Below are 26038 nucleotides of genomic sequence, written 5' to 3'. Positions count from 1 at the left end.
TTTTTAATGTTGAGTTTCAAGCCATATTTTTAACTCTCTTTTTTCACCCTCATCAAGAGGCTCTTTAGTTACTCTTCACTTTCTGCCATTACAGAGGTATCACCTGCATATCTGAGGTTGTTAATATTTCTCCTGGCAATCTTGATTCCAGCTTGTGATTCATGCAGCCTGACATTCTGCATGATGTACTATGCATAGAAGTTAAATACACAGGGTGACAGTATACAGCCTTGTCTTACTCCTTTCCCAATTTTGAACCATTGTTCAAATGTCCATTGTTCCACGTCCAGTTCTAACTGTTTCTTCTTGACCTGCATACAGGTTTCTTAGGAGGCAGGTAAGGTGGTTTGGTCATTCCCATCTCTTCAAGAATTTTCCATAGTCTGCTGTGATCCATATAGTCAAAGCCTTTAGTATAGTCAAAGAAGCAAAAGTAGATGTTTTTTCCTGGAACTCCCTTGCTTTCTCCATTGATCCAAAGATTGTTGGTAATTTGATCTCTGGTCCCTCTGCCTCCTTGAAACCCAGCTTGTCCATCTGCCAGTTCTCAGTTCACATACTGCTGAAGCTTAGTTTGAAGGATTTTGAGCATAACCTAGCTAGCATGTGAAATGAGCCCAATTGTACAGTAGTTTGAACATTCTTTGGCATTGCCTCTCTATGGGATTGGAATGAAAACTGACATTTTCTAGTTCTGTGGCTACTGCTGAGTTTTCCAAATTTGCTGGCATATTGAATATAGCACTTTAAACAGCATCATCTTTTAGGATTTTACACAGCTCAGCTGGAATTTCATCACTTCCACTAGCTTTGTTTGCAGTAATGCTGCCTAAGGTCCACTTGACTTCACACTCCAGGATGTCTGGTTCTAGGTGAATGGCTTCACTGTCATGGTTATCTGGGTCATTAAGACCTTTCTTTGTATAATTTTTCTGTGTTCTTCTTAATCTCTTCTCTTTCTTTCTGTCCTTATTGTACCCATCCTTACATGAAATGTTCTCTTGATAGCTCCAGTTTTCTTGAAGAAATCTCTAGTCTTTCCATTCAGTTGTGTTCTTCTTTTTGCATTGTTCACTGAAAAAGGCCTTCTTATCTCTCCTTGCTATTCTGTGGAACTCTGTATTCAGTTGGGTATGTCTTTCCCTTTCTCCCTTGCTTTATGCTCCTCTTCTTTCCTGAACTATTTATAAAGCCTTCTCAGACAATCACTTTAATTTTTAGGTTAACACAATTCCAGTAAAAATTCCAACAAACTAAATATCCATCAATAGATTAATGGATAAAGAAAATATGATATAGTCCTATAATGGTAGATTATTCAGCCTTAACAAATAATATCCTGCCATATAACAACATGGATGATCCTTGAGGACACTACATTTAGTGAAATAAACCAGCCATAGAAAGAGAAATATTGCTTGATTCCACTTATGTGACAGATCTAAAGTAGAAAACTCAGAGGCAGAGAGTAGAATGGTAATTACCAGAGACAGGGCAGGGTAAAATGGGGTTGCTGTTTAGTGGGAAATGAAGTTTCAGTTATGCAAGACTAATATGTTTTAGAGATCTGCTGCACAACAGTGTGCCTATAGTTTGTACACTTAAAATTTGTTAAGAGAGAAGATTTAATGTTAGATATTCTTATAACAATTAAAAAAGAAAAATCATCAAATAGGAAAAATTTTATCAGATGATTGTTATCTACAATGCATAGCTATATAAACTTTGCAAGATTTAAAAGGAAGATGTTTTGGCCTGATGACGAAATTCTAGATTGAAGCTATATGATTTTTTTTGACATTTTTCTCATTAATTTGGGTGAGTTTTCACCTGAAATAAAATATGCATGCCATAGTTATGTGGGTTACATTAATGAAGGTGTGATGAGCTGTATATTACTGCAATATTCATGAATGAATTTCCTTTTTATAGAACAACTATCCCTGTAGACATGCATGTGGGTTGTGTGTGTGTGTGTGTGTGTCTGTAAAACTTAACAAGTGGATACAATGCTTTATGTTAGAGCAAATGACCAATAACAGCCAATATATTGTAACTTGAGGCAGAACATGAGGATGGGATAAATATTGAGGGAGGGAGTCCTGCTTCCCTGATATGAAGACTTACAAAGCCAAGGTAATTAAGAGAGTGTGGTGTTCGTGTTTGGATAGACAAAGAAATGAATGGAAAAGTCATGGAAACATGATATATATATACATATGATCATGGTGATACTGCAGATCACAGGAGAAGGTTATTGTCATTAGAATAATAGGCAATCATGGTTTTTAAAAAAAGAAAGGAAAGGGAAGAAAAAAAAGGGTAGGAAAAAAGAAAGGCTATTCATAACTCACATAAAACACAAAACCAATGCACTAGATGCACTAAAGATGAAAATATGAAACATAGGAAGACTATAAAATTTTAAAAAGACAATGTAAGAATAAGAATAATTTCATGATCTCAAGGAAGGGGAGAATATCTTAAACAATGTACTAAAAAGGCAAACGAAAAAGTAAAAGATTGATTCATTCTAAAATTGATCTTCCCTGGTGGCTCAGTGGTAAAGAATCCATTTGCCAATGCAGGAGATACAGGCTCAATCCCTGGGTCAGGAAGATCCCCTGGAAAAGGAAATGGCAACCCATTCTAGTATTCTTGCTTGGGAAATCCCATGGACAGAGAAGCCTGGCAGGCTACAAGTTCTTGGGGTCTTGAAAGAGTTGGACACAACTTAGCAACCAACCAGTAGCAACATTAAAATCAAAACATGTCATTAAGAGAGTGAAAGATAGGCCATAAATTATAAAAAAAAAAAACTTGTAAAAAAACCAAAGGGTGAATAATAATAAAATATATTTAAAGTCTTTACATTTCAGAAAGAAAAACACAATCTTGAAGAAAAACAGGCAAAAATATCAATATGCATTTCACATAGAAGAAAATAGAAATGCTCAATAAACTATGAAAAAAAATGCCCAAATTCACTAGTAGAAAATGTAAGTTAAAACCACAGTGGGATAATATTTCACACCCACAGCTTGGCAATAGAAAGTAAACAACGGAGACAGCTCTCATTGGATGCTGGTAGAATACGATGGAGGAACTACTTCATAACACAAATTGGCACCACCTATACAGCTGAACACAGGCAACCTCTGAGGTATTTGTCCAGCCTACACTTCAGGGCTTAAAGAACTCTTTACTTGTGCACGAGAAGACACATGTATGAGATTGTTCATTATACCCCCAGACAAGAAAACCTCCCTGCTCATCAACAGCAGATAGATAAATAACTTGCAATATAGATTTATAATAGCATATCATAAAGCAATGAAAATAAAAGAATAGAATACAAAAAAATAAAAGAATAAAAGAACGCCAGCGACACACTTTAGCATGGATGATTCTAACGCTAAATTGAAAAAACCTATCAATAGAATGCATGCATGCATGCTAAGTCCCTTTGGTCATGTCCGATTCTGTGTGATGCTACGGACTGCATCCTGCAAGGCTCCTTTGTCCATGAAATTCTTTAGGCAAGAATGCTGTAATGGGTTGTCGTGTGCTTCTCCAGGGGATCTTCCCAATTCAGGGATCAAACTCACGTCTTCAATGTCTACCTGCACTGGTATATGGGTTCTTTACTAGTGCCACCTGGGAAGCCCAATATCAGTAAATACATAGGGTATTTTTTTAGTCCATTTAGGTAAATTCAAAGCAAAACCAATGCTTCTACTAAATTTCTATTTGTAGGAATGCATTTAGTATATTCACAAGGGAATAATTATACCTGAAGTCTGGGCATTAATCAGCCTGGAGCAGTGGAGAGAAAAGATGCAATCAAAAAATGGCCCAAAGGGAACATGGGTGAGAATGACAGTGTTCTATTTTGTAACCTTGGCAGCAGGTACGTATCATTCTTTGCTATTCTTTAATAGCTTCTGTACTACACATCACAGTAAAAATTTTGAGCAAAAAGCAATTCACAGAAGAGTTCATTCAATGTGATTCTATTATGATGTTTAAATCAAAGTAAATCAAAACAATGCACTGTTTAAGGATTCAAACATAATGGGGAAATTATAATGAAAAAAAAAAAAAAGGTAGTGTTCAATACCAAATAGAGATTACTGATTTACCGATTGTGTCTGGGGTGAAATAAGACAGCTATGAGAGGGAAGGGCACACAGGGGCTTCTTGAGGTTCAGTGAGGTCTCTTATTTGGAGATGGGTGGTAAAGATGTGGCCTTTTATTTTACTATTGTTCATTAAATAGCTGTATATCTCTCAATATAACAGCTTATAGCTGCTGCTGCTGCTTCTGCTAAGTCGCTTCAGTCATGTCTGACACAATAAAATTTTGAAATACATTTCAACGTAAGTCAATCACTATTTAATTAAAACTATAGAGTTTTCTGTAGATGACCACTTTGAGCTAACTCTTAGGTGTGTTCTCTCTTCCTTTTAATGAGAGACTAGAGAAAATAAGGCCAAGTCTGGGCCATGTTAGGGGTGACAGGCAAAAGGATTTGGGTGACCTGGGAAAATGTGCAAACTCATATTTACCTTCTCCCTAAATGTTCTAATCTCAGCTCCTTTCCTAGAACCCTCAGACATCAGACTGCTAGAGACTTAATGACTGCTGGGCGGGTGGGGGGAGGTTTGGTGGTGTTCGCAAATGGCCTTCTTGCCAATAGGCTTCCTGAACTGTTCGTTAACCACATGATCGGGGGAAGAGATGAAGACTTCTTGCAGGCTACATCTGAGAGGTTGCTGAGCAAAGGCTGAATGTATAAAAAAATTGTAACACTAGCTTGAAGGAGAAGGCTTTTGCTTAAGAAATGACCCCCCTCTCAATTCTTCCCATGTGTACACAGTATGGATTAAATAAGGCAGTTGTACGGTAATACAGAAATTATTAAAAACATTCTTCTTGAGGTTTGACAATGAAGCAGTAGATACATATCTACGACATAGTTGTTAGATTAAAAAAAGAATGTTTCAAATAATCAATTGGTATTCATTTAAGGCACATGCTGTATTTGGAAGTAATTTCTTTACCACCACATAGAAACCTTTCCAGCTTTCCTTTTTTGTTGCACTGTTGACATTAAGTGGCTAATTAGAAGAATCTCTGATGAAAATTTCCTAAGGCTAGACATGTGTGCTTATTTCCAGTTCAACCCCATTCTCACTGCTCTCCCTATTACATTCCCAATTTCCCCAAATGGATAGGTGAATTATAAGTAGGAACCAATTTATCACCAAATAACTGGTAGGGTAGGACAGGTACTGTTTAACTTGGAAATGTGAGGAATAGAATTCTTAGAGAATACACATAAACATTTTATGATATCTCATCAGCTACCATAAAAATGCTTTGTTGTTTACCTTTGAAATTATTTACATCTAACAGTTTCTACCTTTCCAATCTTGAATTTTCTTTGCAGATGTATGCCTTACTAGTAACATTAAGTGGAGCAGGAAATAAAGCATAGAGAAGGGTTACCTGATTTAGAACACAAGGAAAAAACTCCATCTTCATTTCCACTAAAAACTGAATATTTAATGCTGTCCCGAATTGAATCTGGAGCAAAAGCTTTGATAGTCACAATAGACGTACCTGTAAAAATTAGGCAAAAAAAAAAAAAAAAAAAAAAAACAAGTTTAGGAAAAGGAAATTCAGGAAAAAACCACTGGGTGGTTATTATTTGCCTATTAATTATATTTTCACTTATTCATTCTGTCAACGATTACTTATTGAGTATAGTCAATAAGCCAAGCCCTATGAAAGGTGTTGGGGGAATATAGCGACAAATAAGACAGAAAGACCTCTGTCTTCCTGCTGGTTATTAACTGATGGGAGGATATGAACAGTAAACCATTAACGAAATACATAATCAAGGTAGATTTTGGATGTGCTGAGTTCCCTACAAAGAATTAAATAAAGTTACCCGATAGGAAACACTTCTGCTGCTGGGGAGGTAAACACCCCTCTGCAGAGGCCTCAGAGGAATGGCGTTCCAGTTGAACTTTGAAGCATGAGAAGCCACAGAAAGGACTGGAAGAAATGGCTTCTAGGAGAAAGAGCAGTGGTAAAGAGGCCCCGGGCTGGGAGAAGACTTGCCTTGATGAGGCACAGTGAGCAGGAGAAATGTGGATGGTAAAGACAGGAATGAGGCGGGCAGGACCAGGTTTTACTCTTAGTGCACTGAGAAGACACAGAAGCATTTTAAGGAAGTGAGCAAAACTACTGGATTTAGTTTTAAAAGGCATCAATCTGATTGCTGTCTGGACAAGAAAAAAGGGGGTAAGTATGGAAAAGAGAGGCCAATTAAGATAATACTGCATTAGTCCATGCAAAAAACAACAACCTAGGATAACCGGAGGGGAGGGATGAAAAGAGGGAGACAATTAAGGTCATATGTTGACACATTTTCCTGAACACTGCATGAAATGTGGGAAAGGAGGTAACAAAAGTATAAATATAAGAAATCTTCTTTCAACCAGTTTCCACTAGCTGCTGCTGCTGCTGCTGCTAAGTCCCTTCAGTCGTGTCCAACTCTGTGCTAGAGTTGTGGGTAAAAGTAACACAACTCGAGAGTAATCAAGGTCTTAACTGCATGATGCAGATTCACTCAAGAATTGTTAAGCTAGGGCAGAAACAGTCAAGAGAAAATTTCAAGGAAAAGACAAGAACTGATTTAGGGGTAGGAATTAGTGAAGAAAGAAGCCATGTCAGTTTTTAGGAAACAGACTGATTACCAGCATGAAAGAAAAATCAGCAAGGACTGATAGAGGTAGTAAGACAACAGGTGCGATGAACCGCGGCTTCACTGGAAACGTTTTCAAGAATCTATCTGGGTCCCAAGTCAGCAGTCTGTCATCTCTGTTTATATAATACCTTATGACCTTTGCTGCTCACCTCTGCCTTGCTTCCTGTCTCTTCTGTCCATTTGTCACTCTCTCATGACTGCCTCTCCTGTCTTATTTTTAAGTATTTTTATTTAATTAACTTTATTATGGTAAAATTTACATAAAAACCTTCCCTGGCCGCTCAAAGGGTAAAGAACCTGCCTACAATGCAGGAGACTCAGGTTTAATCCTTGGGATGGGAAGATCCCCTGGAGAGGTGATTGGCAACCCACTCCAGTCTTCTTGCCTCGAGAATTTAATGGAAAGGAGCCTGGAAGCCTACAGTTGGCTACAGTCCATGGGGTCACAAAGAGTCAGACATAACTGATAGACTACCATAGTTTAAGTATTAGTTCTATATACTATACACACTTATAACACAACTATACACACCTGTGACAACTATACACACCCCTGGAGCCACCATCACATTTAAGATGTAGAATATTTCTATCTACACAAAAAGTTCTCTCAGACCCTTGGCCATTCTACATTTGTTTATCCTTTACTCATCTATGGGCATTTGTATTGTTTTCAGTATGGGGTTTATGAATAATGCTGCTATAAACATTCATGTAAAAGTACTTTTGTGGACAAACATCTTCATTCCTACAGGAAGTGTATATTTAACCTCGTAAGAAATTACAAAACTATTTTCCAAAGTGGTTGTACCATTTAATTAATTTATTATTGAAGTTTACGTGATTTATAATGTTGTGTTGGTTTCTGGCCTACAGTAAAGTGATTCATTTAAACATACATGTACATAATAATCTTTTTCATATTCTTTTCCATTATGGTTTATTACAGGATCATGGCATCTGGTCCCATCACTTTATGGCAAATAGATGGGGAAACAGTGGAAACAGTGACAGACTTTACTTTTTGGGGCTCCAAAATCACTGCAGATGGTGACTGCAGCCATGAAATTAAAAAAATATTTGCTCCTTGGAAGAAAAGTTATGACCAACCTAGACAGCATATTAAAAAGCAGAGACACTACTTTCCCAATAAAGGTCTGTGTTGTCAAAGCTTTGGTTTTTCCAGTAGTCATATATGGATGTGAGAGTTGCACTATAAAGAAAGCTGACCACCGAAGAATTGATGCTTTTGAACTGTGGTGCTGGAGAAGACTCTTGAGAGTCCCTTGGACTGCAAGGAGATCCAACCAGACCATCTGAAAGGAGATCAGTCCTGGGTGTTCATTGGAAGGACTGATGCTGAAGCTGAAACGTCAATACTTTGGCCACCTGATGGAAAGAACTGACTCATTTCAAAAGACGCTGATGCTGGGAAAGATTGAAGGCGGGAGGAGAAGGGGACGACAGAGGATGAGATGGTTGGATGGCATCACTGACTCAGTGGACATGAGTTTGAGTAAACTCCAGGAGTTGGTGATGAACAGGGAGGCCTGGCGTGCTGCGATTCATGGGGTCACAAAGAGTTGGACACGACTAAGCAACTGAACTGAACAGAATATAGTTCCCTGTGCTATAGAGTAAGAACTTGATGGTCATGGTGGTTGTACCATTTTATATTCCTGCTAGCAACATACAGGAATTCCATTTGCTCTACATTCACTGGCATTGTCAGTCTCTTTTAAATTTTGGTCATGCTAGTAGGTATGTAGTAGTGATTTGTGTGGCTTTAATCTCCCTAGTATCTGATGGTGTTGATGCTTATTGTCATTTCCAATCCCCTTTTTAGTTCATTTTTGTACTTTGCCTTCTTGTTCTCTATTTATCCACTACTTCTGATAATTCTTTCTTGGTCCTGATCCTCCTGTCATAGGCCCATAACTCATGGCATCTATTTTAGACTCCCACTCAGGCAATGAATGTTCTGAACATACTTGAAGACTGATCTTATCTCTCCACTAAATTGAACTAAATTCTGTGAGTGCATAAGAGTTTTATTATATATTTGTATTCTATATATCTCTATAAATCAATATTAGTTTTGCCTATAAATTTTCGTGTACTTACAAATCATATAATAAATGTCATCTTTGACTTAGCAAACATTTTTGAGAACCAAGTATGCTGCTGTGTGAATCAAGTGTTAGGAGCTTTTCATGTTCCAGATGAAAGGACAAGATAAAAACCCAGAAAAACAGCTAAGTAAAGTGAAGATAAGAAATCTACCTGATAAGGAGTTCAAGATATTAATCATGAAGATACTCAAAGAACTCAGGATAAAATGGATGAACACAGCTAGAAGTTTAACACACAGTTTGAAAATTTAAAAGAGAACCAAACAAACTTAAGAATATACTAACTGAAATTAAAAATTCACTGGAAGGAAACAACAGTAGATTAGATGATACAGAGGAATGAATCATTGACCTGGAAGACAGATTATCAGAAATCCTGTAAGTTGAACACACACACAAAAAAAAAGAATAAAAAAATGAAGATACTTTAAGGGACCTCTGGGTATATTTTCATCCATATTGTAAAGGTCCCAGAAGAAAAGACAGAAAGGGCTCAGAGAACATATTTGAAGACATAATAATAAGACTTCCCTAAACTGGGAAAGGAAAAATACCTCCAGGTCTAGAAATCATAGAGAATCCCACAGGATCAACAATAAAGAGGATGACACTGGGACACGTTGTAATTAAAATGTCAAAAATTAAGGATAAAGAGATAATATTAAAAGCAGGAAGAGGATATCAATAAATTATATACCATGGAACTCCCATAAGGCTATCAGCTGACTTTTCAGCAGAAATTCTGCAGAGCAAAAGGGTGTGGCATAACATACTTAAAGTAGTAAAAGAGACATCAGTTCAGTTCAGTCACTCAGTTGTGTCCAACTCTTTGCGACCCCAAGAACCACAGTACACCGGGCCTCCCTGGCCATCACCAACTCCCGGAGTTCACTCAAACTCATGTCCATCAAGTCAGTGATGCCATCTGGCCATCTCATCCTCTGTTGTCCCCTTCCTCCTGCCCTCAATCCCTCCCAGCATCCGGGTCTTTTCCAATGAGTCAACTCTTCGCATGAGATGGCCAAAGAACTGGAGTTTCAGCTTCAGCATCAGTCCTTCCAACGAACACCCAGGACTGATCTCCTCTAGGATGGACTGGTTGGACCTCCTTGCAGTCCAAGGGAATCTCAAGAGTCTTCTCCAACACCACAGTTCAAAAGCATCAATGCTTCGGTGCTCAGCCTTCTTCACAGTCCAAGTCTCACATCCATACATGACCACAGGAAAAACCATAGCCTTGACTAGACAGACCTTTGTTGGCAAAGTAATGTCTCTGCTTTTGAATATGTTATCTAGGTTGATCATAACTTTCCTTGGAAGGAGTAAGTGTCTTTTAATTTCATGGCTGCAATCACCATCTGCAGTGATTTTGGAGCCCCAAAAAATAAAGTCTGACACCGTTTCCACTGTTTCCCCATCTCTTTCCCATGAAGTGATGGGACCGGATGCCATGATCTTTGTTTTCTGAATGTTGAGCTTTAAGCCAACTTTTTCACTCTCCACTTTCACTTTCATCAAGAGGCTTTTGAGTTCCTCTTCACTTTCTGCCATAAGGGTGGTGTCATCTGCATATCTGAGGTTATTGATATTTCTCCCAGCAATATTGATTCCAGTTTGTGTTTCTTCCAGTCCAGTATTTCTCATGATGTACTCTGCACATAAGTTAAATAAGCAGGGTGACAATATACAGCCTTGATGTACTCCTTTTCATATTTGGAACTCTCTTTTAAAATATTATGTTTATTTTCTCCTATTCTGAAGGCTGTCTTTTCACCTTGCTTACAGTTTCCTTTGTAATGCAGAAGCTTTTAAGTTTAATTAGGTCCCATTTGTTTATTTTTGCTTTTATTTCCAATATTCTGGGAGGTGGGTCATAGAGGATCCTGCTGTGACTTATGTCGGAGAGTGTTTTGCCTATGTTCTCCTCTAGGAGTTTTATAGTTTCTGGTCTTACGTTTAAATCTTTAATCCATTTTGAGTTTATTTTTGTGTATGGTGTTAGAAAGTGTTCTAGTTTCATTCTTTTACAAGTGGTTGACCAGTTTTCCCAGCACCACTTGTTAAACAGATTGTCTTTAATCCACTGTATATTCTTGCCTCCTTTGTCAAAGATAAGCTAATCTCAAAAATATACAAGCAACTCCTGTAGCTCAATTCCAGAAAAATAAATGACTCAAATCAAAAAATGGGCCAAAGAACTAAATAGACATTTCTCCAAAGAAGACATACAGATGGCTAACAAAGACATGAAAAGATGCTCAACATCACACATTATCAGAGAAATGCAAATCAAAACCACTATGAGGTACCATTTCATGCCAGTCAGAATGGCTGCAATTCAAAAGTCTACAAGCAATAAATGCTGGAGAGGGTGTGGAGGAAAGGGAACCCTCTTACACTGTAGGTGGGAATGCAAACTAGTACAGCCACTATGGAGAACAGTGTGGAGATTCCTTAAAAAACTGGAAATAGAACTGCCTTATGACCCAGCAATCCCACTGCTGATCATACACAACGAGGAAACCAGAATTGAAAGAGACACGTGTACCCCAATGTTCATCGCAGCACTGTTTATAATAGCCAGGACACGGAAGCAACCTAGATGTTCATCAGTAGATGAATGGATAAGAAAGCTATGGTACATATACACAATGGAGTATTACTCAGCCATTAAAAAGAATACATTTGACTCAGTTCTAATGAGGTGGATGAAACCGGAGCCTATTATACAGAGTGAAGTAAGCCAGAAAGAAAAACACCAATACAGTATACTAACGCATATATATGGAATTTAGAAAGATGGTAATGATAACCCTGTATGGGAGACAGCAAAAGAGACACAGATGTATAGAACAGTCTTTTGGACTCCGTGGGAGAGGGAGGGGGGGATGATTTGGGAGAATGGCATTGAAATGAATTGCCAGTTCAGACTCGATGCATGATACAGGATGCTTGGGCCTGGTGCATTGAGACGACCCAGAGGGATGGTACAGGGAGGGAGGAGGGAGGGGGGTTCTGGATGTAGAACAAGTGTACACCCATGGCGGACTCATGTTGATGTATGGCAAAACCAATACAATATTGTAAAGTAATTAACCTCCAATTAAAATAAATAAATTTATATTAAAAAATAAAATATTATGTTTAATATAAGCTGTAACAAAGTTTAAAAATCCTTTATCAGAGTTTCCAAATGATTACTCTTTTCAAGCTAGTTATGAAGTCATTCAGTCACAAAATAAAGGATTTTAATTCAAATTACATTATAATCTGATGCTTATATTGTTACATTTCAGGAGACCTCACTAACATAAAAATGGTTTACATTTTTGGTAGGAATATGACTTCATGGTAGTATAATCAATTTTATCTTCAGTGCTAAATCACAGTTCTGTGCTTACTGACACAATTTCGTTTTTAAATTTAATTAATTAATTTATTTTAATCGGAGGCTAATTACTTTACAATATTGTAGTGGTTTTTGCCATACATTGTCAGGAATCAGCCACAGGTGTACATATGTTCCCCATCCTGAACCCCCTTCCCACCTCCCTCCCCACCCCATCCCTCTGGGTCATCCCAGTGCACCAGCCCTGAGCACCCTGTCTCATGCATCGAACCTGGACTGGTGATCTGTTTCACATATAGTAATATACATATTTCAATGCTATTCTCTCAAATCATCCCACCCTCACCTTCTCCCACAGAGTCCAAAAGACTGTTCTATACATCTGTATCCCTTTTGCTGTCTCGCATACAGGGTTATCATTACCATCTTTCTAAATTCCATATATATGCATTAGTGTACCGTATTGGTGTTTTTCTTTCTGACTTACTTCACTCTGTATAATAGGCTCCAGTTTCATCCACCTCATTAGAACTGATTTAAATGCATTCTTTTTAATGGCTAAGTAATATTCCATTGTGTATATGTATCACAGCTTTCTTATCCATTCATATGCAAACTAGCACAGCCACTATGGAGAACAGTGTAGAGATTCCTTAAAAAACTGGAAATAGAACTGTCATATGACCCAGAAATCCCACTGCTGGGCATACACACTGAGGAAACCAGAATTGAAAGAGGCACATGTACCCCAATGTTCATCACAGCACTGTGTACAATTTATTTTTGAAACCTAGGAGATTTTACTTCAACTGGCTGTGACATATTCTTAGGAATGGCAGTAAGAAAATAAACAGCTATGTAGGCAGATGTACAGTCTTGCTGATGGACTTTATGTTCTTCATGTGTTAGAATGCTTATTATAGACCCAATTACAAAAGCAAATATAGAGATTGCTTGCATGTAAAAGAATAAAGAGGAGTATAAAATTGTCAAAAAGAATCACATATAGCCTCTGTCACAAAAGCAACAATACTATCTTTATTGAAAATAAAATGTTCATAATATCAAATTAAAGTGCAGCATACAACTTCACTCAACGAAAATATTTGAAATTAGAATATTTGAAATTAAAATATTTCAAAGTCAGCAAAGAACTGCAAACATTCATATATGTTCTTCCTTTAATGAAGTTTAAATTTGAGATTGTCTGGGAAAAGAGAAAATCACTAAAGGATCTTGAATTCTTCTAGGTCTTGGCTTAATGTACACATTTTAAATAAAGTCTGTGTCTGGACAAAGTTTACAATCCCAGCTCATTTCACATCGAGGTAGAAATGGTAAAACATAAAAACCAACACTATACCATCATTTCTAGGACATAAGTGAAACATACAGAATTTACCCTTTATATTTTCAGGCTTTTATGAATATCACTTTAAATCTAACATAGCATCAAAAATAGAAGACATTTAATGTTCTTGTTCTTTTCTTCTTTACAAAACTACTGTTAAAACAGTAATACCACCTACAGTAATAGTGAATCATCCACTTAAGGGCAGAGTTATATAACAATAAATGCAATGGGAAAATAAAAATCAATATCTGTGGCTACATTTAGGTAAGATAATTATGTGAACCTTTTATTCAGAGTTTTCCATGAGTAAATAATTCTAGAGTTCTAGTTATGCTATTTCTAAACATCTTCTTATTAATGACTTACTTGAGAAACAGATTTTTTAAACATTTGGATAATTTTTGAAATATCTATTATATCTCAAATGTCCAGCCACTGAAACACTGGAACATAATACAATCACTTAAGAAAAAAGTTGAGAGTGATGTCAACAAGATGACTGACTAGAAAACCCTGGACCTAGTCTCCCACAGAGATATAGTCTAACAACAATGTAGAGGGTCAAAAGAGTCTTTAGAAAACTCCAGGCCAAAATGGAGTGGGGTAATTTATTCAAAGTGCTGAAAGAAAAAATTTCCACCAAGAACATTACATCTAGCAAAACTGTCTTTCAGAAATGAAGAAAAAATAAAGACCTCTGATAAAAGTTCAGAGAGTTCATAACCACTAGACCTGCCTCAAAACAAATGCTGGGGGAAGTCTTTCAAGTTCAAATGAAAAAGACTCTAGACAGCAACACAAAAGCACACAAAAATATCAAGCCCTGTGATAAAGGTAAATTTATAGACAAATACCAAATCCTGTAACATTGTAATGGTGGTGCATAAATCACTTTTACTTTGGCATAAAATTAAAAAAATAAAAGCATTAAAAATAGCTTTAAGTATAAAACTTTGTAAATGGATCAAAATTTAAAAAGATGTAACTTGTGAACTTATGTTTTGATAACATAAAATGGTAGAGAAAAGTAAAGAAGCAGAGTTTTAGATGTGATTAAAGTTAAGTTGTTATGAGTTTAAAGTAAATTGTTAAAACTTAAAGATGTTTTATGTAATTCCCATGGTAACCAGAAAGAAAACACCTATAGAAGGAACACAAATGAAAATAAGAAGGAACTCAAGCTTGTCACTTTTAAAAATCAAAAGAAGTGATTTCAAAATCACTTTGAAATACAACAGAAGGCAACAAACAAAGAAAAGGGGGATAAAATAACTATAAAACATACAGAAAACAATTTAAAAATGTCAATACTAAGTCCCTCCCAATCAGTAATTACTTTATTTTTTTTATCAACTTTTTATTTTTTTTAACACATATATACGGAATTTATTTTTTTTTTCTTTAATAGAAAATTATTTAATTAGTATACATGTGTTATGGATAAAAGTTCCTAATGAAGAAACACAGAGTGGCTGAATGAATTAAAAAAAAAAAAAAAAAACCCACAAGATCCAACTACATACTGTCTAGAAAAGACTCATTTTAGATATAAGAACACCCATAGGCTGAAAGTGAAAAATGGAAAAAGATATTCCATGCCAACTGTATCCCAAGGACAACAGGATAGCTGTGCTTATATCAAACAAGCTAGAATTTAAGTCAAAACTCTCATGAGACAAAGAAAGACATTATATTAAAAACATCTATTTACCAGGAAGATATAACAATTATAAATATATATGCACCTAACAGTAGAGCACCCAAACATATGAAGCAAACACTGACAGAACTGAAGGGATAAATAGACAGCAACACAATAATAGTAGGGTATTTCAATACCCCACTCTCAATAATGGATATATCAACCAAACAGAAGATCAATAAGGAGAGAGGACTTGAACAATATTATAGACTAAATGCACCTAACATACAGATACAGAATATGACCCAACAGTAGCATAATACACATTCTCAAGTGTTACATTCCCAAGTGTATCGCCAAGTGCATATGGAACATTCACCAGATCATATTTTAGTCCACAGAATTATAAAAAATTTAAGAATATTATACCAACTATCTTTTCTGACCACAACAGAATGAAACTAGAAATAAGTAGCAAAGAAAAACTAGAAAATTCGCAAATCCATGGAAATTAACATGCTCTTGAACAATTAATAGGTCAAAGAAGAAATTTAAAGGAAAATTAGATAATACCTTGAGACAAAACAGAAACAAAACATAAAAACAGGAAATGCAACAAAAGCAGTACTAAGAGGGAACTTTATAGCAGTAACTGCCTACATTTAAAAGGAGAAAGATGGGACTTCCCTGGTGGTCCAGTGGCTAAGACTCTGCACTCCCAATGCAGAGAGTATAGGTTCAATCTCAGGTTGGGGAACTAAAATTATACACGCCACACAGCCAAAAAAAGAAAGATTGCAAATCAACAACATAGCTTCATATCTCAAGGAACTAGAAAAAGAAGAACAAACTGAAAATGAAACAAAAGGAGCCAAAAAAAAAAAAAGATTATAAATAAATAGTAGGAAAACAAAAAATCAATAAAATTAAGTTTTTTTTTAATCAATGGAATCAAAAATTTCTTAGCCAGAAAAGAAAAAAGAAGTGAAAAAGCTCAAATAACAAAAATCAGAAATGAAAAAGGAGACATTACAACTGATGCCATGGAATTAAAAGTATCATAAGAAACTACCACAAACAATTATACACCAAATTAGACAACCTATGTGAATTTAACTCAGATGACCATTATATCTACTACTGTGGGCAGGAATCCCTCAGAAGAAATGGACCAGCCATCATGGTCAACAAAAGAGTCAGAAATGCAGCACTTGGATGCAATATCAAAAATGACAGAATAATCTCTGTTCGTTTCCAAGGCAAACCATTCAATATCACAGTAATCCAAGTCTATGCCCCAACCAGTAATGCTGAAGAAGCTGAAGTTGAATGGTTCTATGAAGACCTACAAGACCTTCTAGAACTAACCCCCCAAAAAGATGTCCTTTTCACTATAGGGGACTGGAATGCAAAAGTAGGAAGTCAAGAAACACCTGGAGTAACAGGCAAATTTGGCCTTGGAATACGGAATGAAGCAGGGCAAAGACTAATAGAGTTTTGCCAAGAAAATGCACTGGTCATAACAAACACCCTCTTCCAACAACACAAGAGAAGACTCTATACATGGACATCACCAGATGGTCAACACGGAAATCAGATTGATTGTATTCTTTGCAGCCAAAGATGGAGAAGCTCTATACAGTCAGCAAAAACAAGACCAGGAGCTGACTGTGGCTCAGACCATGAACTCCTTATTGCCAAATTCAGACTTAAATTGAAGAAAGTAGGGAAAACCACTAGACCATTCAGGTATGACCTAAATCAAATCCCTTATGATAATACAGTGGAAGTGAGAAATAGATTTAAGGGCCTAGATCTGATAGATAGAGTGCCTGATGAACTATGGACAGAGGTTCGTGACATTGTACAGGAGACAGGGATCAAGACCACCCCCATGGAAAACAAATGCAAAAAAGAAAAATGGCTGTCTGGGGAGGCCTTACATATAGCTGTGAAAAGAAGAGAAGCGAAAAGCAAAGGACAAAAGGAAAGATACAAGCATCTGAATGCAGAGTTCCAAAGAATAGCAAGAAGAGATAAGAAAGCCTTCCTCAGCGATCAATGCAAAGAAATAGAGGAAAACAACAGAATGGGAAAGACTAGAGATCTCTTCAAGAAAATTAGAGATACCAAGGGAACATTTCATGCAAAGATGGGCTCGATAAAGGACAGAAATGGTATGGACCTAACAGAAGCAGAAGATATTAAGAAGAGGTGGCAAGAATACACAGAACTGTACAAAAAAGATCTTCATGACCCAGATAATCATGATGGTGTGATCACTGACCTAGAGCCAGACATCCTGGAATGTGAAGTCAAGTGGGCCTTAGAAAGCATCACTATGAACAAAGCTAGTGGAGGTGATGGAATTCCAGTTGAGCTATTCCAAATCCTGAAAGATGATGCTGTGAAAGTGCTGCACTCAATATGCCAGCAAATTTGGAAAACTCAGCAGTGGCCACAGCACTGGAAAAGGTCAGTTTTCATTCCAATCTCAAAGAAAGGCAATGCCAAAGAATGCTCAAACGACCGCACAATTGCACTCATCTCACACGCTAGTAAAGTAATGCTCAAAATTCTCCAAGCCAGGCTTCAGCAATATGTGAACCGTGAACTTCCTGATGTACAAGCTGGTTTTAGAAAAGGCAGAGGAACCAGAGATCAAATGGCCAACATCCACTGGATCATGGAAAAAGCAAGAGAGTTCCAGAAAAACATCTATTTCTGCTTTATTTACTATGCCAAAGCCTTTGACTGTGTGGATCACAATAAACTGTGGAAACTTCTTCAACAGATGGGAATACCAGAGCACTTGACCTGCCTCTTGAGAAATTTGTATGCAGGTCAGGAAGCAACAGTTAGAACTGGACATGGAACAACAGACTGGTTCCAAATAGGAAAAGGAGTACGTCAAGGCTGTATATTGTCACCCTGCTTATTTAATTTATATGCAGAGTACATCATGAGAAACGCTGGACTGGAAGAAACACAAACTGGAATTAAGATTGCCAGGAGAAATATCAATAACCTCAGATATGCAGATGACACCACCCTTATGGCAGAAAGTGAAGAGGAACTAAAACGCCTCTTAATGAACGTGAAAGTGGAGAGTGAAAACGTTGGCTTAAAGCTCAACATTCAGAAAACGAAGATCATTGCATCTGGTCCCATCACTTCATGGGAAATAGATGGGGAAACAGTGGAAACTGTGTCAGACTTTATTTTTTGGGGCTCCAAAATCACTGCAGATGGTGATTGCAGCCCTGAAATTAAAAGATGCTTACTCACTGGAAGGAAAGTTATGACTAACCTAGATGGCATATTCAAAAGCAGAGACATTACTTTGCCAACAAAGGTTCGTCTAGTCAAGGCTATGGCTTTTCCTGTGGTCATGTATGGATGTGAGAGTTGGACTGTGAAGAAGGCTGAGTGCCAAAGAATTGATGCTTTTGAAGTGTGGTGTTGGAGAAGACTCTTGAGAGTCCCTTGGACTGCAAGGAGGTCCAACCAGTCCATTCTGAAGGAGATCAGCCCTGGGATTTCTTTGGAAGGAATGATGCTAAAGCTGAAACTCCAGTACTTTGGCCACCTCATGTGAAGAGCTGACTCATTGGAAAAGACTCTGATGCTGGGAGGGATTGGGGGCAGGAGGAGAAGGGGACGACAGAGGATGAGATGGCTGGATGGCATCACTGACTCGATGGACGTGAGTCTGGGTGAACTCCGGGAGTTGGTGATAGACAGGGAGGCCTGGCGTGCTGCGTTTCATGGGGTTGCAAAGAGTCGGACATGATTGAGCAACTGAACTGAACTGAACTGAAAAGAAATAAATAAATTTATACAAATATACACCCTACCAAAATGAAATCATGAAGCGAGAAAAAAATCTGAACAGAGATGTAACTACTAAGGAGAGTGAATAACAAACCAAAAGCCTCAACAAAGGAAGGGGATGTATGTATACACATGGCTTGTTCATGTTGATGTTTGACAGAAAACAACAAAATTCTGTAAAGCAATTATCCTTCAATAAAAAAATAAATTATTTTTAAAAAGAGGTTTTAAAAAGCAAACGTACAAAAGATAATAAAGAGGAACAGATGGCTTCACTAATGAATTCTTTCAAACACATAAAGAAGAATTAACACCAATTCTTCTCAAACTCTTCCAAAAAATATTAAAGAGGCTAGAATACTTCTAAACTTATTTTATCAGGTCAGCCCTACTCTGATACTAAAACCAAACAAAAGCACTAGGTAAAAAAGAGAAAACTACAGACCAATATCCCTGATGAATATATTAATAGATGCAAAAATCCTCAACAAAATATTAACAAACTGATTTCAACAGCACATTAAAAGAATTATGTGCCATAACCAATTGAGACTCCTCTCTGAGATGCAACGATGTCTCAAACATATGAAAATCAGTCAATATGATATACCATAATAACAGAACAAATGATTTTAAAAATCATGTTATTATCTTAATATATGCAGAAAAAGCACTTGGAAAAATTCAACAATTTCTTGTGATAAACACACTCAATAAACTAGATATATAAAGAAATTGCTAAAAAATAATAAGGTCCATATGTTAAAAACCCATAGGTGACATCCTGCTCAATGGTGAAAACCAGAAATTTTCTCTACTAAGCTCAGAAATAATGCAAGTATATCCACTCTTGCCACTTCTCTGTGATACTGAATTGGAACTCCTAGTCATGGAAATCAGGCTTGAAATTAAAGGCATATTAATCATAAACAAGTAAAATTATCTCTAATCTCATGACATGATGATATGATCTTTTATGCAGGAAAGCTTATTGATTTCACACACACAAAAAAATCAGTTGCATATATAGGCACTAACAATGCGCAATCTCAAAAAGAAATTAGGGAAAAAATCTCAATTACTATATAAAAATAATTTTTAAAATTATAATCAAATTTAATTCAATTACAATAAAATAATAATTAAGAATAAACTTAGCCCAGAAATGAAAGTCTTTTACACTAAAAACAATAAAACATTGGTGAAAGAAATGAAATATAACCAAAATTGGTGGAAATACACTCTGTGTTCAAGAAGTGGAAGACTTAACATTATTAAAATGTCCATACTACCCAAAATAATCTATAGTCAATGCAATTCCTATCAAAATCCCAAACGTAATTTTTCAGAAAAACAAAAAATATTAAAATTCATATAGATTCTCAAAGTACTCTGTCTAGCCAAAACAAACTTGAGAAAGAAAAGTAAAGCTGGAGGCCTCACATTCCTGACTTCAAACATAGTCCAAAGATACAGTAATCAAAACAGTATGGTACTGACATAGAGCTATATAGACCAAAGGAACAGAGCAGAGATTCCACAAATAAACTTTCACATATATTTTCAAATGATCATTGACAAAGATGCCAAGGCTACACAATAGGGAAAGAATAGTCTAATTAATAAATGGTCTTAAGATAACTGAATGTCCACAATCAAAAAATGTATTTGAATATCTTACACATATTTAAAAATTAAGTAAAAATGGACTTAAATCTTCCAGAAGAAAACATGTGGGGAAAGCTTTATGACATTGCATTTGGCAGTAATTTTTTGGTTATGAGAATAAAAGTACAGAAAGCAAAAGCAAAAATTGATGAATAATACTACATCAAAATAAAAATTTCTGTGCAGCAAAGGAAACAATCAAGAGTGAAAAGGCAACCTATGGAATGGGAGAAAATATTTACAAACTACATATATGATAAGGGGTTAATCTCCAAAGTATACAAAGAACTCCTACAACTCAAAAGAAAACAAAATCAATTGAAAATGAAAAAATGACTTGAATAGACAATTCTCCAAAGAACATATAAAAAAGGTCCATGAGTACATGAAAAGATGTCCAACACTAGTCATAATCAAGAAAATGAAAATCCAAAACCACAATGAGATACCACCTCATACCTGCTAGAAAAATAACAACAACAAAAATAGAAAATGACAAGTGTCAGTAAAGGTAAGGAGAAACTGGAACAATTTTACACTGTCGTTTGGAGAGTAAAATGGCATAGTCACTATGGAACACTGTATAAATATCCTCTAAAAACTGAAATTAGAATTGCCATATGATCCAGCAATCCAAAGAACTAAAAACAGGATCTTAAAGACATATTTGCACATCCATATTCATTGCAACATTATTTACAACAGCCAATCTCAAAAACGACAGAATAATCTCTGTTCGTTTCCAAGGCAAAACATTCAATATCACAGTAATCCAAGTTTATGCCCCAACCAGTAATGCTGAAGAAGCTGAAGTTGAATGGTTCTATGAAGACCTACAAGACCTTTTAGAACTAACACCCAAAAAAGATGTCCTTTTCATTATAGGGGACTGGAATGCAAAAGTAAGAAGTCAAGAAACACCTGGAGTAACAGGCAAATTTGGCCTTGGAATACGGAATGAAGCAGGGCAAAGGCTGATAAGAGTTTTGCCGAGAAAATGCACTGGTCATAACAAACACCCTCTTCCAACAACACAAGAGAAGACTCTACACATGGACATCATCAGATGGTCAACACTGAAATCAGATTGATTATGTTCTTTGCAGCCAAAGATGGAGAAGCTCTATACAGTCAGCAAAAACAAGACCAGGAGCTGACTGTGGCTCAGACCATGAACTCCTTATTGCCAAATTCAGACTTAAATTGAAGAAAGTAGGGAAAACCACTAGACCATTCAGGTATGACCTAAATCAAATCCCTTATGATAATACAGTGGAAGTGAGAAATAGATTTAAGGGCCTAGATCTGATAGATAGAGTGCCTGATGAACTATGGACAGAGGTTCGTGACATTGTACAGGAGACAGGGATCAAGACCACCCCCATGGAAAACAAATGCAAAAAAGAAAAATGGCTGTCTGGGGAGGCCTTACATATAGCTGTGAAAAGAAGAGAAGCGAAAAGCAAAGGACAAAAGGAAAGATACAAGCATCTGAATGCAGAGTTCCAAAGAATAGCAAGAAGAGATAAGAAAGCCTTCCTCAGCGATCAATGCAAAGAAATAGAGGAAAACAACAGAATGGGAAAGACTAGAGATCTCTTCAAGAAAATTAGAGATACCAAGGGAACATTTCATGCAAAGATGGGCTCGATAAAGGACAGAAATGGTATGGACCTAACAGAAGCAGAAGATATTAAGAAGAGGTGGCAAGAATACACAGAAGAACTGTACAAAAAAGATCTTCACGACCCAGATAATCACGATGGTGTCATCACTGACCTAGAGCCAGACATCCTGGAATGTGAAGTCAAGTGGGCCTTAGAAAGCATCATTATGAACAAAGCTAGTGAAGGTGATGGAATTCCAGTTGAGCTATTCCAAATCCTGAAAGATAATGCTGTGAAAGTGCTGCACTCAATATGCCAGCAAATTTGGAAAACTCAGCAGTGGCCACAGGACTGGAAAAGGTCAGTTTTTATTCCAATCCCAAAGAAAGGCAATGCCAAAGAATGCTCAAACAACCACACAATTGCACTCATCTCACACGCTAGTAAAGTAATGCTCAAAATTCTCCAAGCCAGGCTTCAGCAATATGTGAACCGTGAACTTCCTGATGTTCAAGCTGGTTTTAGAAAAGGCAGCAGAACCAGAGATCAAATTGCCAACATCCGCTGGATCATGGAAAAAGCAAGCGAGTTCCAGAAAAACATCTATTTCTGCTTTATTGACTATACCAAAGCCTTTTATTGTGTGGATCACAATAAACTGTGGAAAATTCTTCAGGAGATGGGAATACCAGATCACCTGACCTGCCTCTTTTTTTTTTTTTTTTTCTTTTTTTTTTTCTCTCTAATTTTATTTTATTTTTAAACTTTACATAATTGTATTAGTTTTGCCAAATATCAAAATGAATCCGCCACAGGTATACATGTGTTCCCCATCCCGAACCCTCCTCCCTCCTCCCTCCCCATACCATCCCTCTGGGCCGTCCCAGTGCACCAGCCCCAAGCATCCAGCATCATGCATCGAACCTGGACTGGCAACTCGTTTCCTACATGATATTTTACATGTTTCATTGCCATTCTCCCAAATCTTCCCACCCTCTCCCTCTCCCACAGAGTCCATAAGACTGTTCTATACATCAGTGTCTCTTTTGCTGTCTCGTACACAGGGTTATTGTTACCATCTTTCTAAATTCCATATATATGCGTTAGTATACTGTATTTATGTTTTTCCTTCTGGCTTACTTCACTCTGTATAATAGGCTCCAGTTTCATCCACCTCATTAGAACTGATTCAAATGTATTCTTTTTAATGGCTGAGTAATACTCCATTGTGTATATGTACCACAGCTTTCTTATCCATTCATCTGCTGATGGACATCTAGGTTGCTTCCATGTCTTGGCTATTATAAACAGTGCTGCGATGAACATTGGGGTACACGTGTCTCTTTCCCTTCTGGTTTTCTCAGTGTGTATGCCCAACAGTGGGGTTGCTGGATCATAAGGCAGTTCTATTTCCAGTTTTTTAAGGAATCTCCACACTGTTCTCCATAGTGGCTGTACTAGTTTGCATTCCCACCAACAGTGTAAGAGGGTTCCCTTTTCTCCACACCCTCTCCAGCATTTATTATTTGTGGACTTTTGGATCGCAGCCATTCTGACTGGTGTGAAATGGTACCTCATAGTGGTTTTGATTTGCATTTCTCTGATAATGAGTGATGTTGAGCATCTTTTCATGTGTTTGTTAGCCATCTGTATGTCTTTTTTTGGAGAAATGTCTATTTAGTTCTTTGGCCCATTTTTTGATTGGGTCGTTTATTTTTCTGGAGTTGAGCTGTAGGAGTTGCTTGTATATTTTTGAGATTAGTTGTTTGTTGGTTGCTTCATTTGCTATTATTTTCTCCCATTCTGAAGGCTGTCTTTTCACCTTGCTAATAGTTTCTTTTGATGTGCAGAAGCTTTTAAGGTTAATTAGGTCCCATTTGTTTATTTTTGCTTTTATTTCCAATATTCTGGGAGGTGGGTCATAGAGGATCCTGCTGTGATGTATGTCGGAGAGTGTTTTGCCTATGTTCTCCTCTAGGAGTTTTACAGTTTCTGTTCTTATGTTTAGATCTTTAATCCATTTTGAGTTTATTTTTGTGTATGGTGTTAGAAAGTGGTCCAGTTTCATTCTTTTACAAGTGGTTGACCAGATTTCCCAGCACCACTTGTTAAAGAGATTGTCTTTAATCCATTGTATATTCTTGCCTCCTTTGTTGAAGATAAGGTGTCCATATGTGCGTGGATTTATCTCTGGGCTTTCTATTTTATTCCATTGATCAATATTTCTGTCTTTGTGCCAGTACCATACTGTCTTGATAACTGTGGCTTTGTAATAGAGCCTGAAGTCAGGTAGGTTGATTCCTCCAGTTCCATTCTTCTTTCTCAAGATCGCTTTGGCTATTCGAGGTTTTTTGTATTTCCATACAAATTGTGAAATTATTTGTTCTAGCTCTGTGAAGAATACTGTTGGTAGCTTGATAGGGATTGCGTTGAATCTATAAATTGCTTTGGGTAGTATACTCATTTTCACTATATTGATTCTTCCAATCCATGAACATGGTATATTTCTCCATCTATTAGTGTCCTCTTTGATTTCTTTCACCAGTGTTTTATAGTTTTCTATATATAGGTCTTTAGTTTCTTTAGGTAGATATATTCCTAAGTATTTTATTCTTTCCGTTGCAATGGTGAATGGAATTGTTTCCTTAATTTCTCTTTCTGTTTTCTCATTATTAGTGTATAGGAATGCAAGGGATTTCTGTGTGTTGATTTTATATCCTGCAACTTTACTGTAGTCATTGATTATTTCTAGTAATTTTCTGGTGGAGTCTTTAGGGTTTTCTATGTAGAGGATCATGTCATCTGCAAATAGTGAGAGTTTTACTTCTTCTTTTCCAATTTGGATTCCTTTTATTTCTTTTTCTGCTCTGATTGCTGTGGCCAAAACTTCCAAAACTATGTTGAATAGTAATGGTGAAAGTGGGCACCCTTGTCTTGTTCCTGACTTTAGAGGAAATGCTTTCAATTTTTCACCATTGAGGATAATGTTTGCTGTAGGTTTGTCATATGTAGCTTTTATTATGTTGAGGTATGTTCCTTCTATTCCTGCTTTCTGGAGAGTTTTTATCATAAATGGATGTTGAATTTTGTCAAAGGCTTTCTCTGACCTGCCTCTTGAGAAATCTGTATGCAGGTCAGGAAGCAACAGTTAGAACTGGACATGGAACAACAGACTGGTTCCAAATAGGAAAAGGAGTATGTCAAGGCTGTATATTGTCACCCTGCTTATTTAACTTATGTGCAGAGTACATCATGAGAAACGTTGGACTGGAAGAAACACAAATTGGAATCAAGATTGCTGGGAGAAATATCAATAGCCTCAGATATGCAGATGACACCACCCTTATGGCAGAAAGTGAAGAGGAACTCAAAAGCCTCTTGTTGAAAGTGAAAGTGGAGAGTGAAAACGTTGGCTTAAAGCTCAACATTCAGAAAACGAAGATCATGGCATCCGGTCCCATCACTTCATGGGAAATAGATGGGGAAACAGTGGAAACAGTGGCTGACTTTATTTTTTGGGCTCCAAAATCACTGCAGATGGTGACTGCAGCCACGAAATTAAAAGACGCTTACTCCTTAGAAGGAAAGTTATGACCAACCTAGATAGCATATTCAAAAGCAGAGACATTACTTTGGCAACAAAGTTTTGTCTAGTCAAGGCTATGGTTTTTCC

General features: G+C 36.8%; 1 protein-coding gene across 1 annotated transcript in view; it reads right to left on the bottom strand.

Annotated features, from left to right (window-relative positions):
- Positions 1-26038, bottom strand: part of LOC539323 (protocadherin-23) — a gene marked incomplete at its 5' end in the record, with an annotated part of 135956 nt that overhangs the window by 34136 nt on the left and 75782 nt on the right. Inside the window, one exon of the mRNA XM_059876472.1 lies at positions 5513-5626. Coding sequence (XP_059732455.1) covers positions 5513-5626 — 114 coding nt within the window. The remainder of the gene's footprint in view (positions 1-5512; positions 5627-26038) is intronic.

Source organism: Bos taurus, chromosome 17 (assembly GCF_002263795.3).
Source record: "Bos taurus isolate L1 Dominette 01449 registration number 42190680 breed Hereford chromosome 17, ARS-UCD2.0, whole genome shotgun sequence".
Classification (NCBI taxonomy): Eukaryota; Metazoa; Chordata; class Mammalia; order Artiodactyla; family Bovidae; genus Bos; species Bos taurus.
Note: the sequence above shows the minus strand (reverse complement) of the source record. Positions and strands in the feature narration are given on the sequence as shown.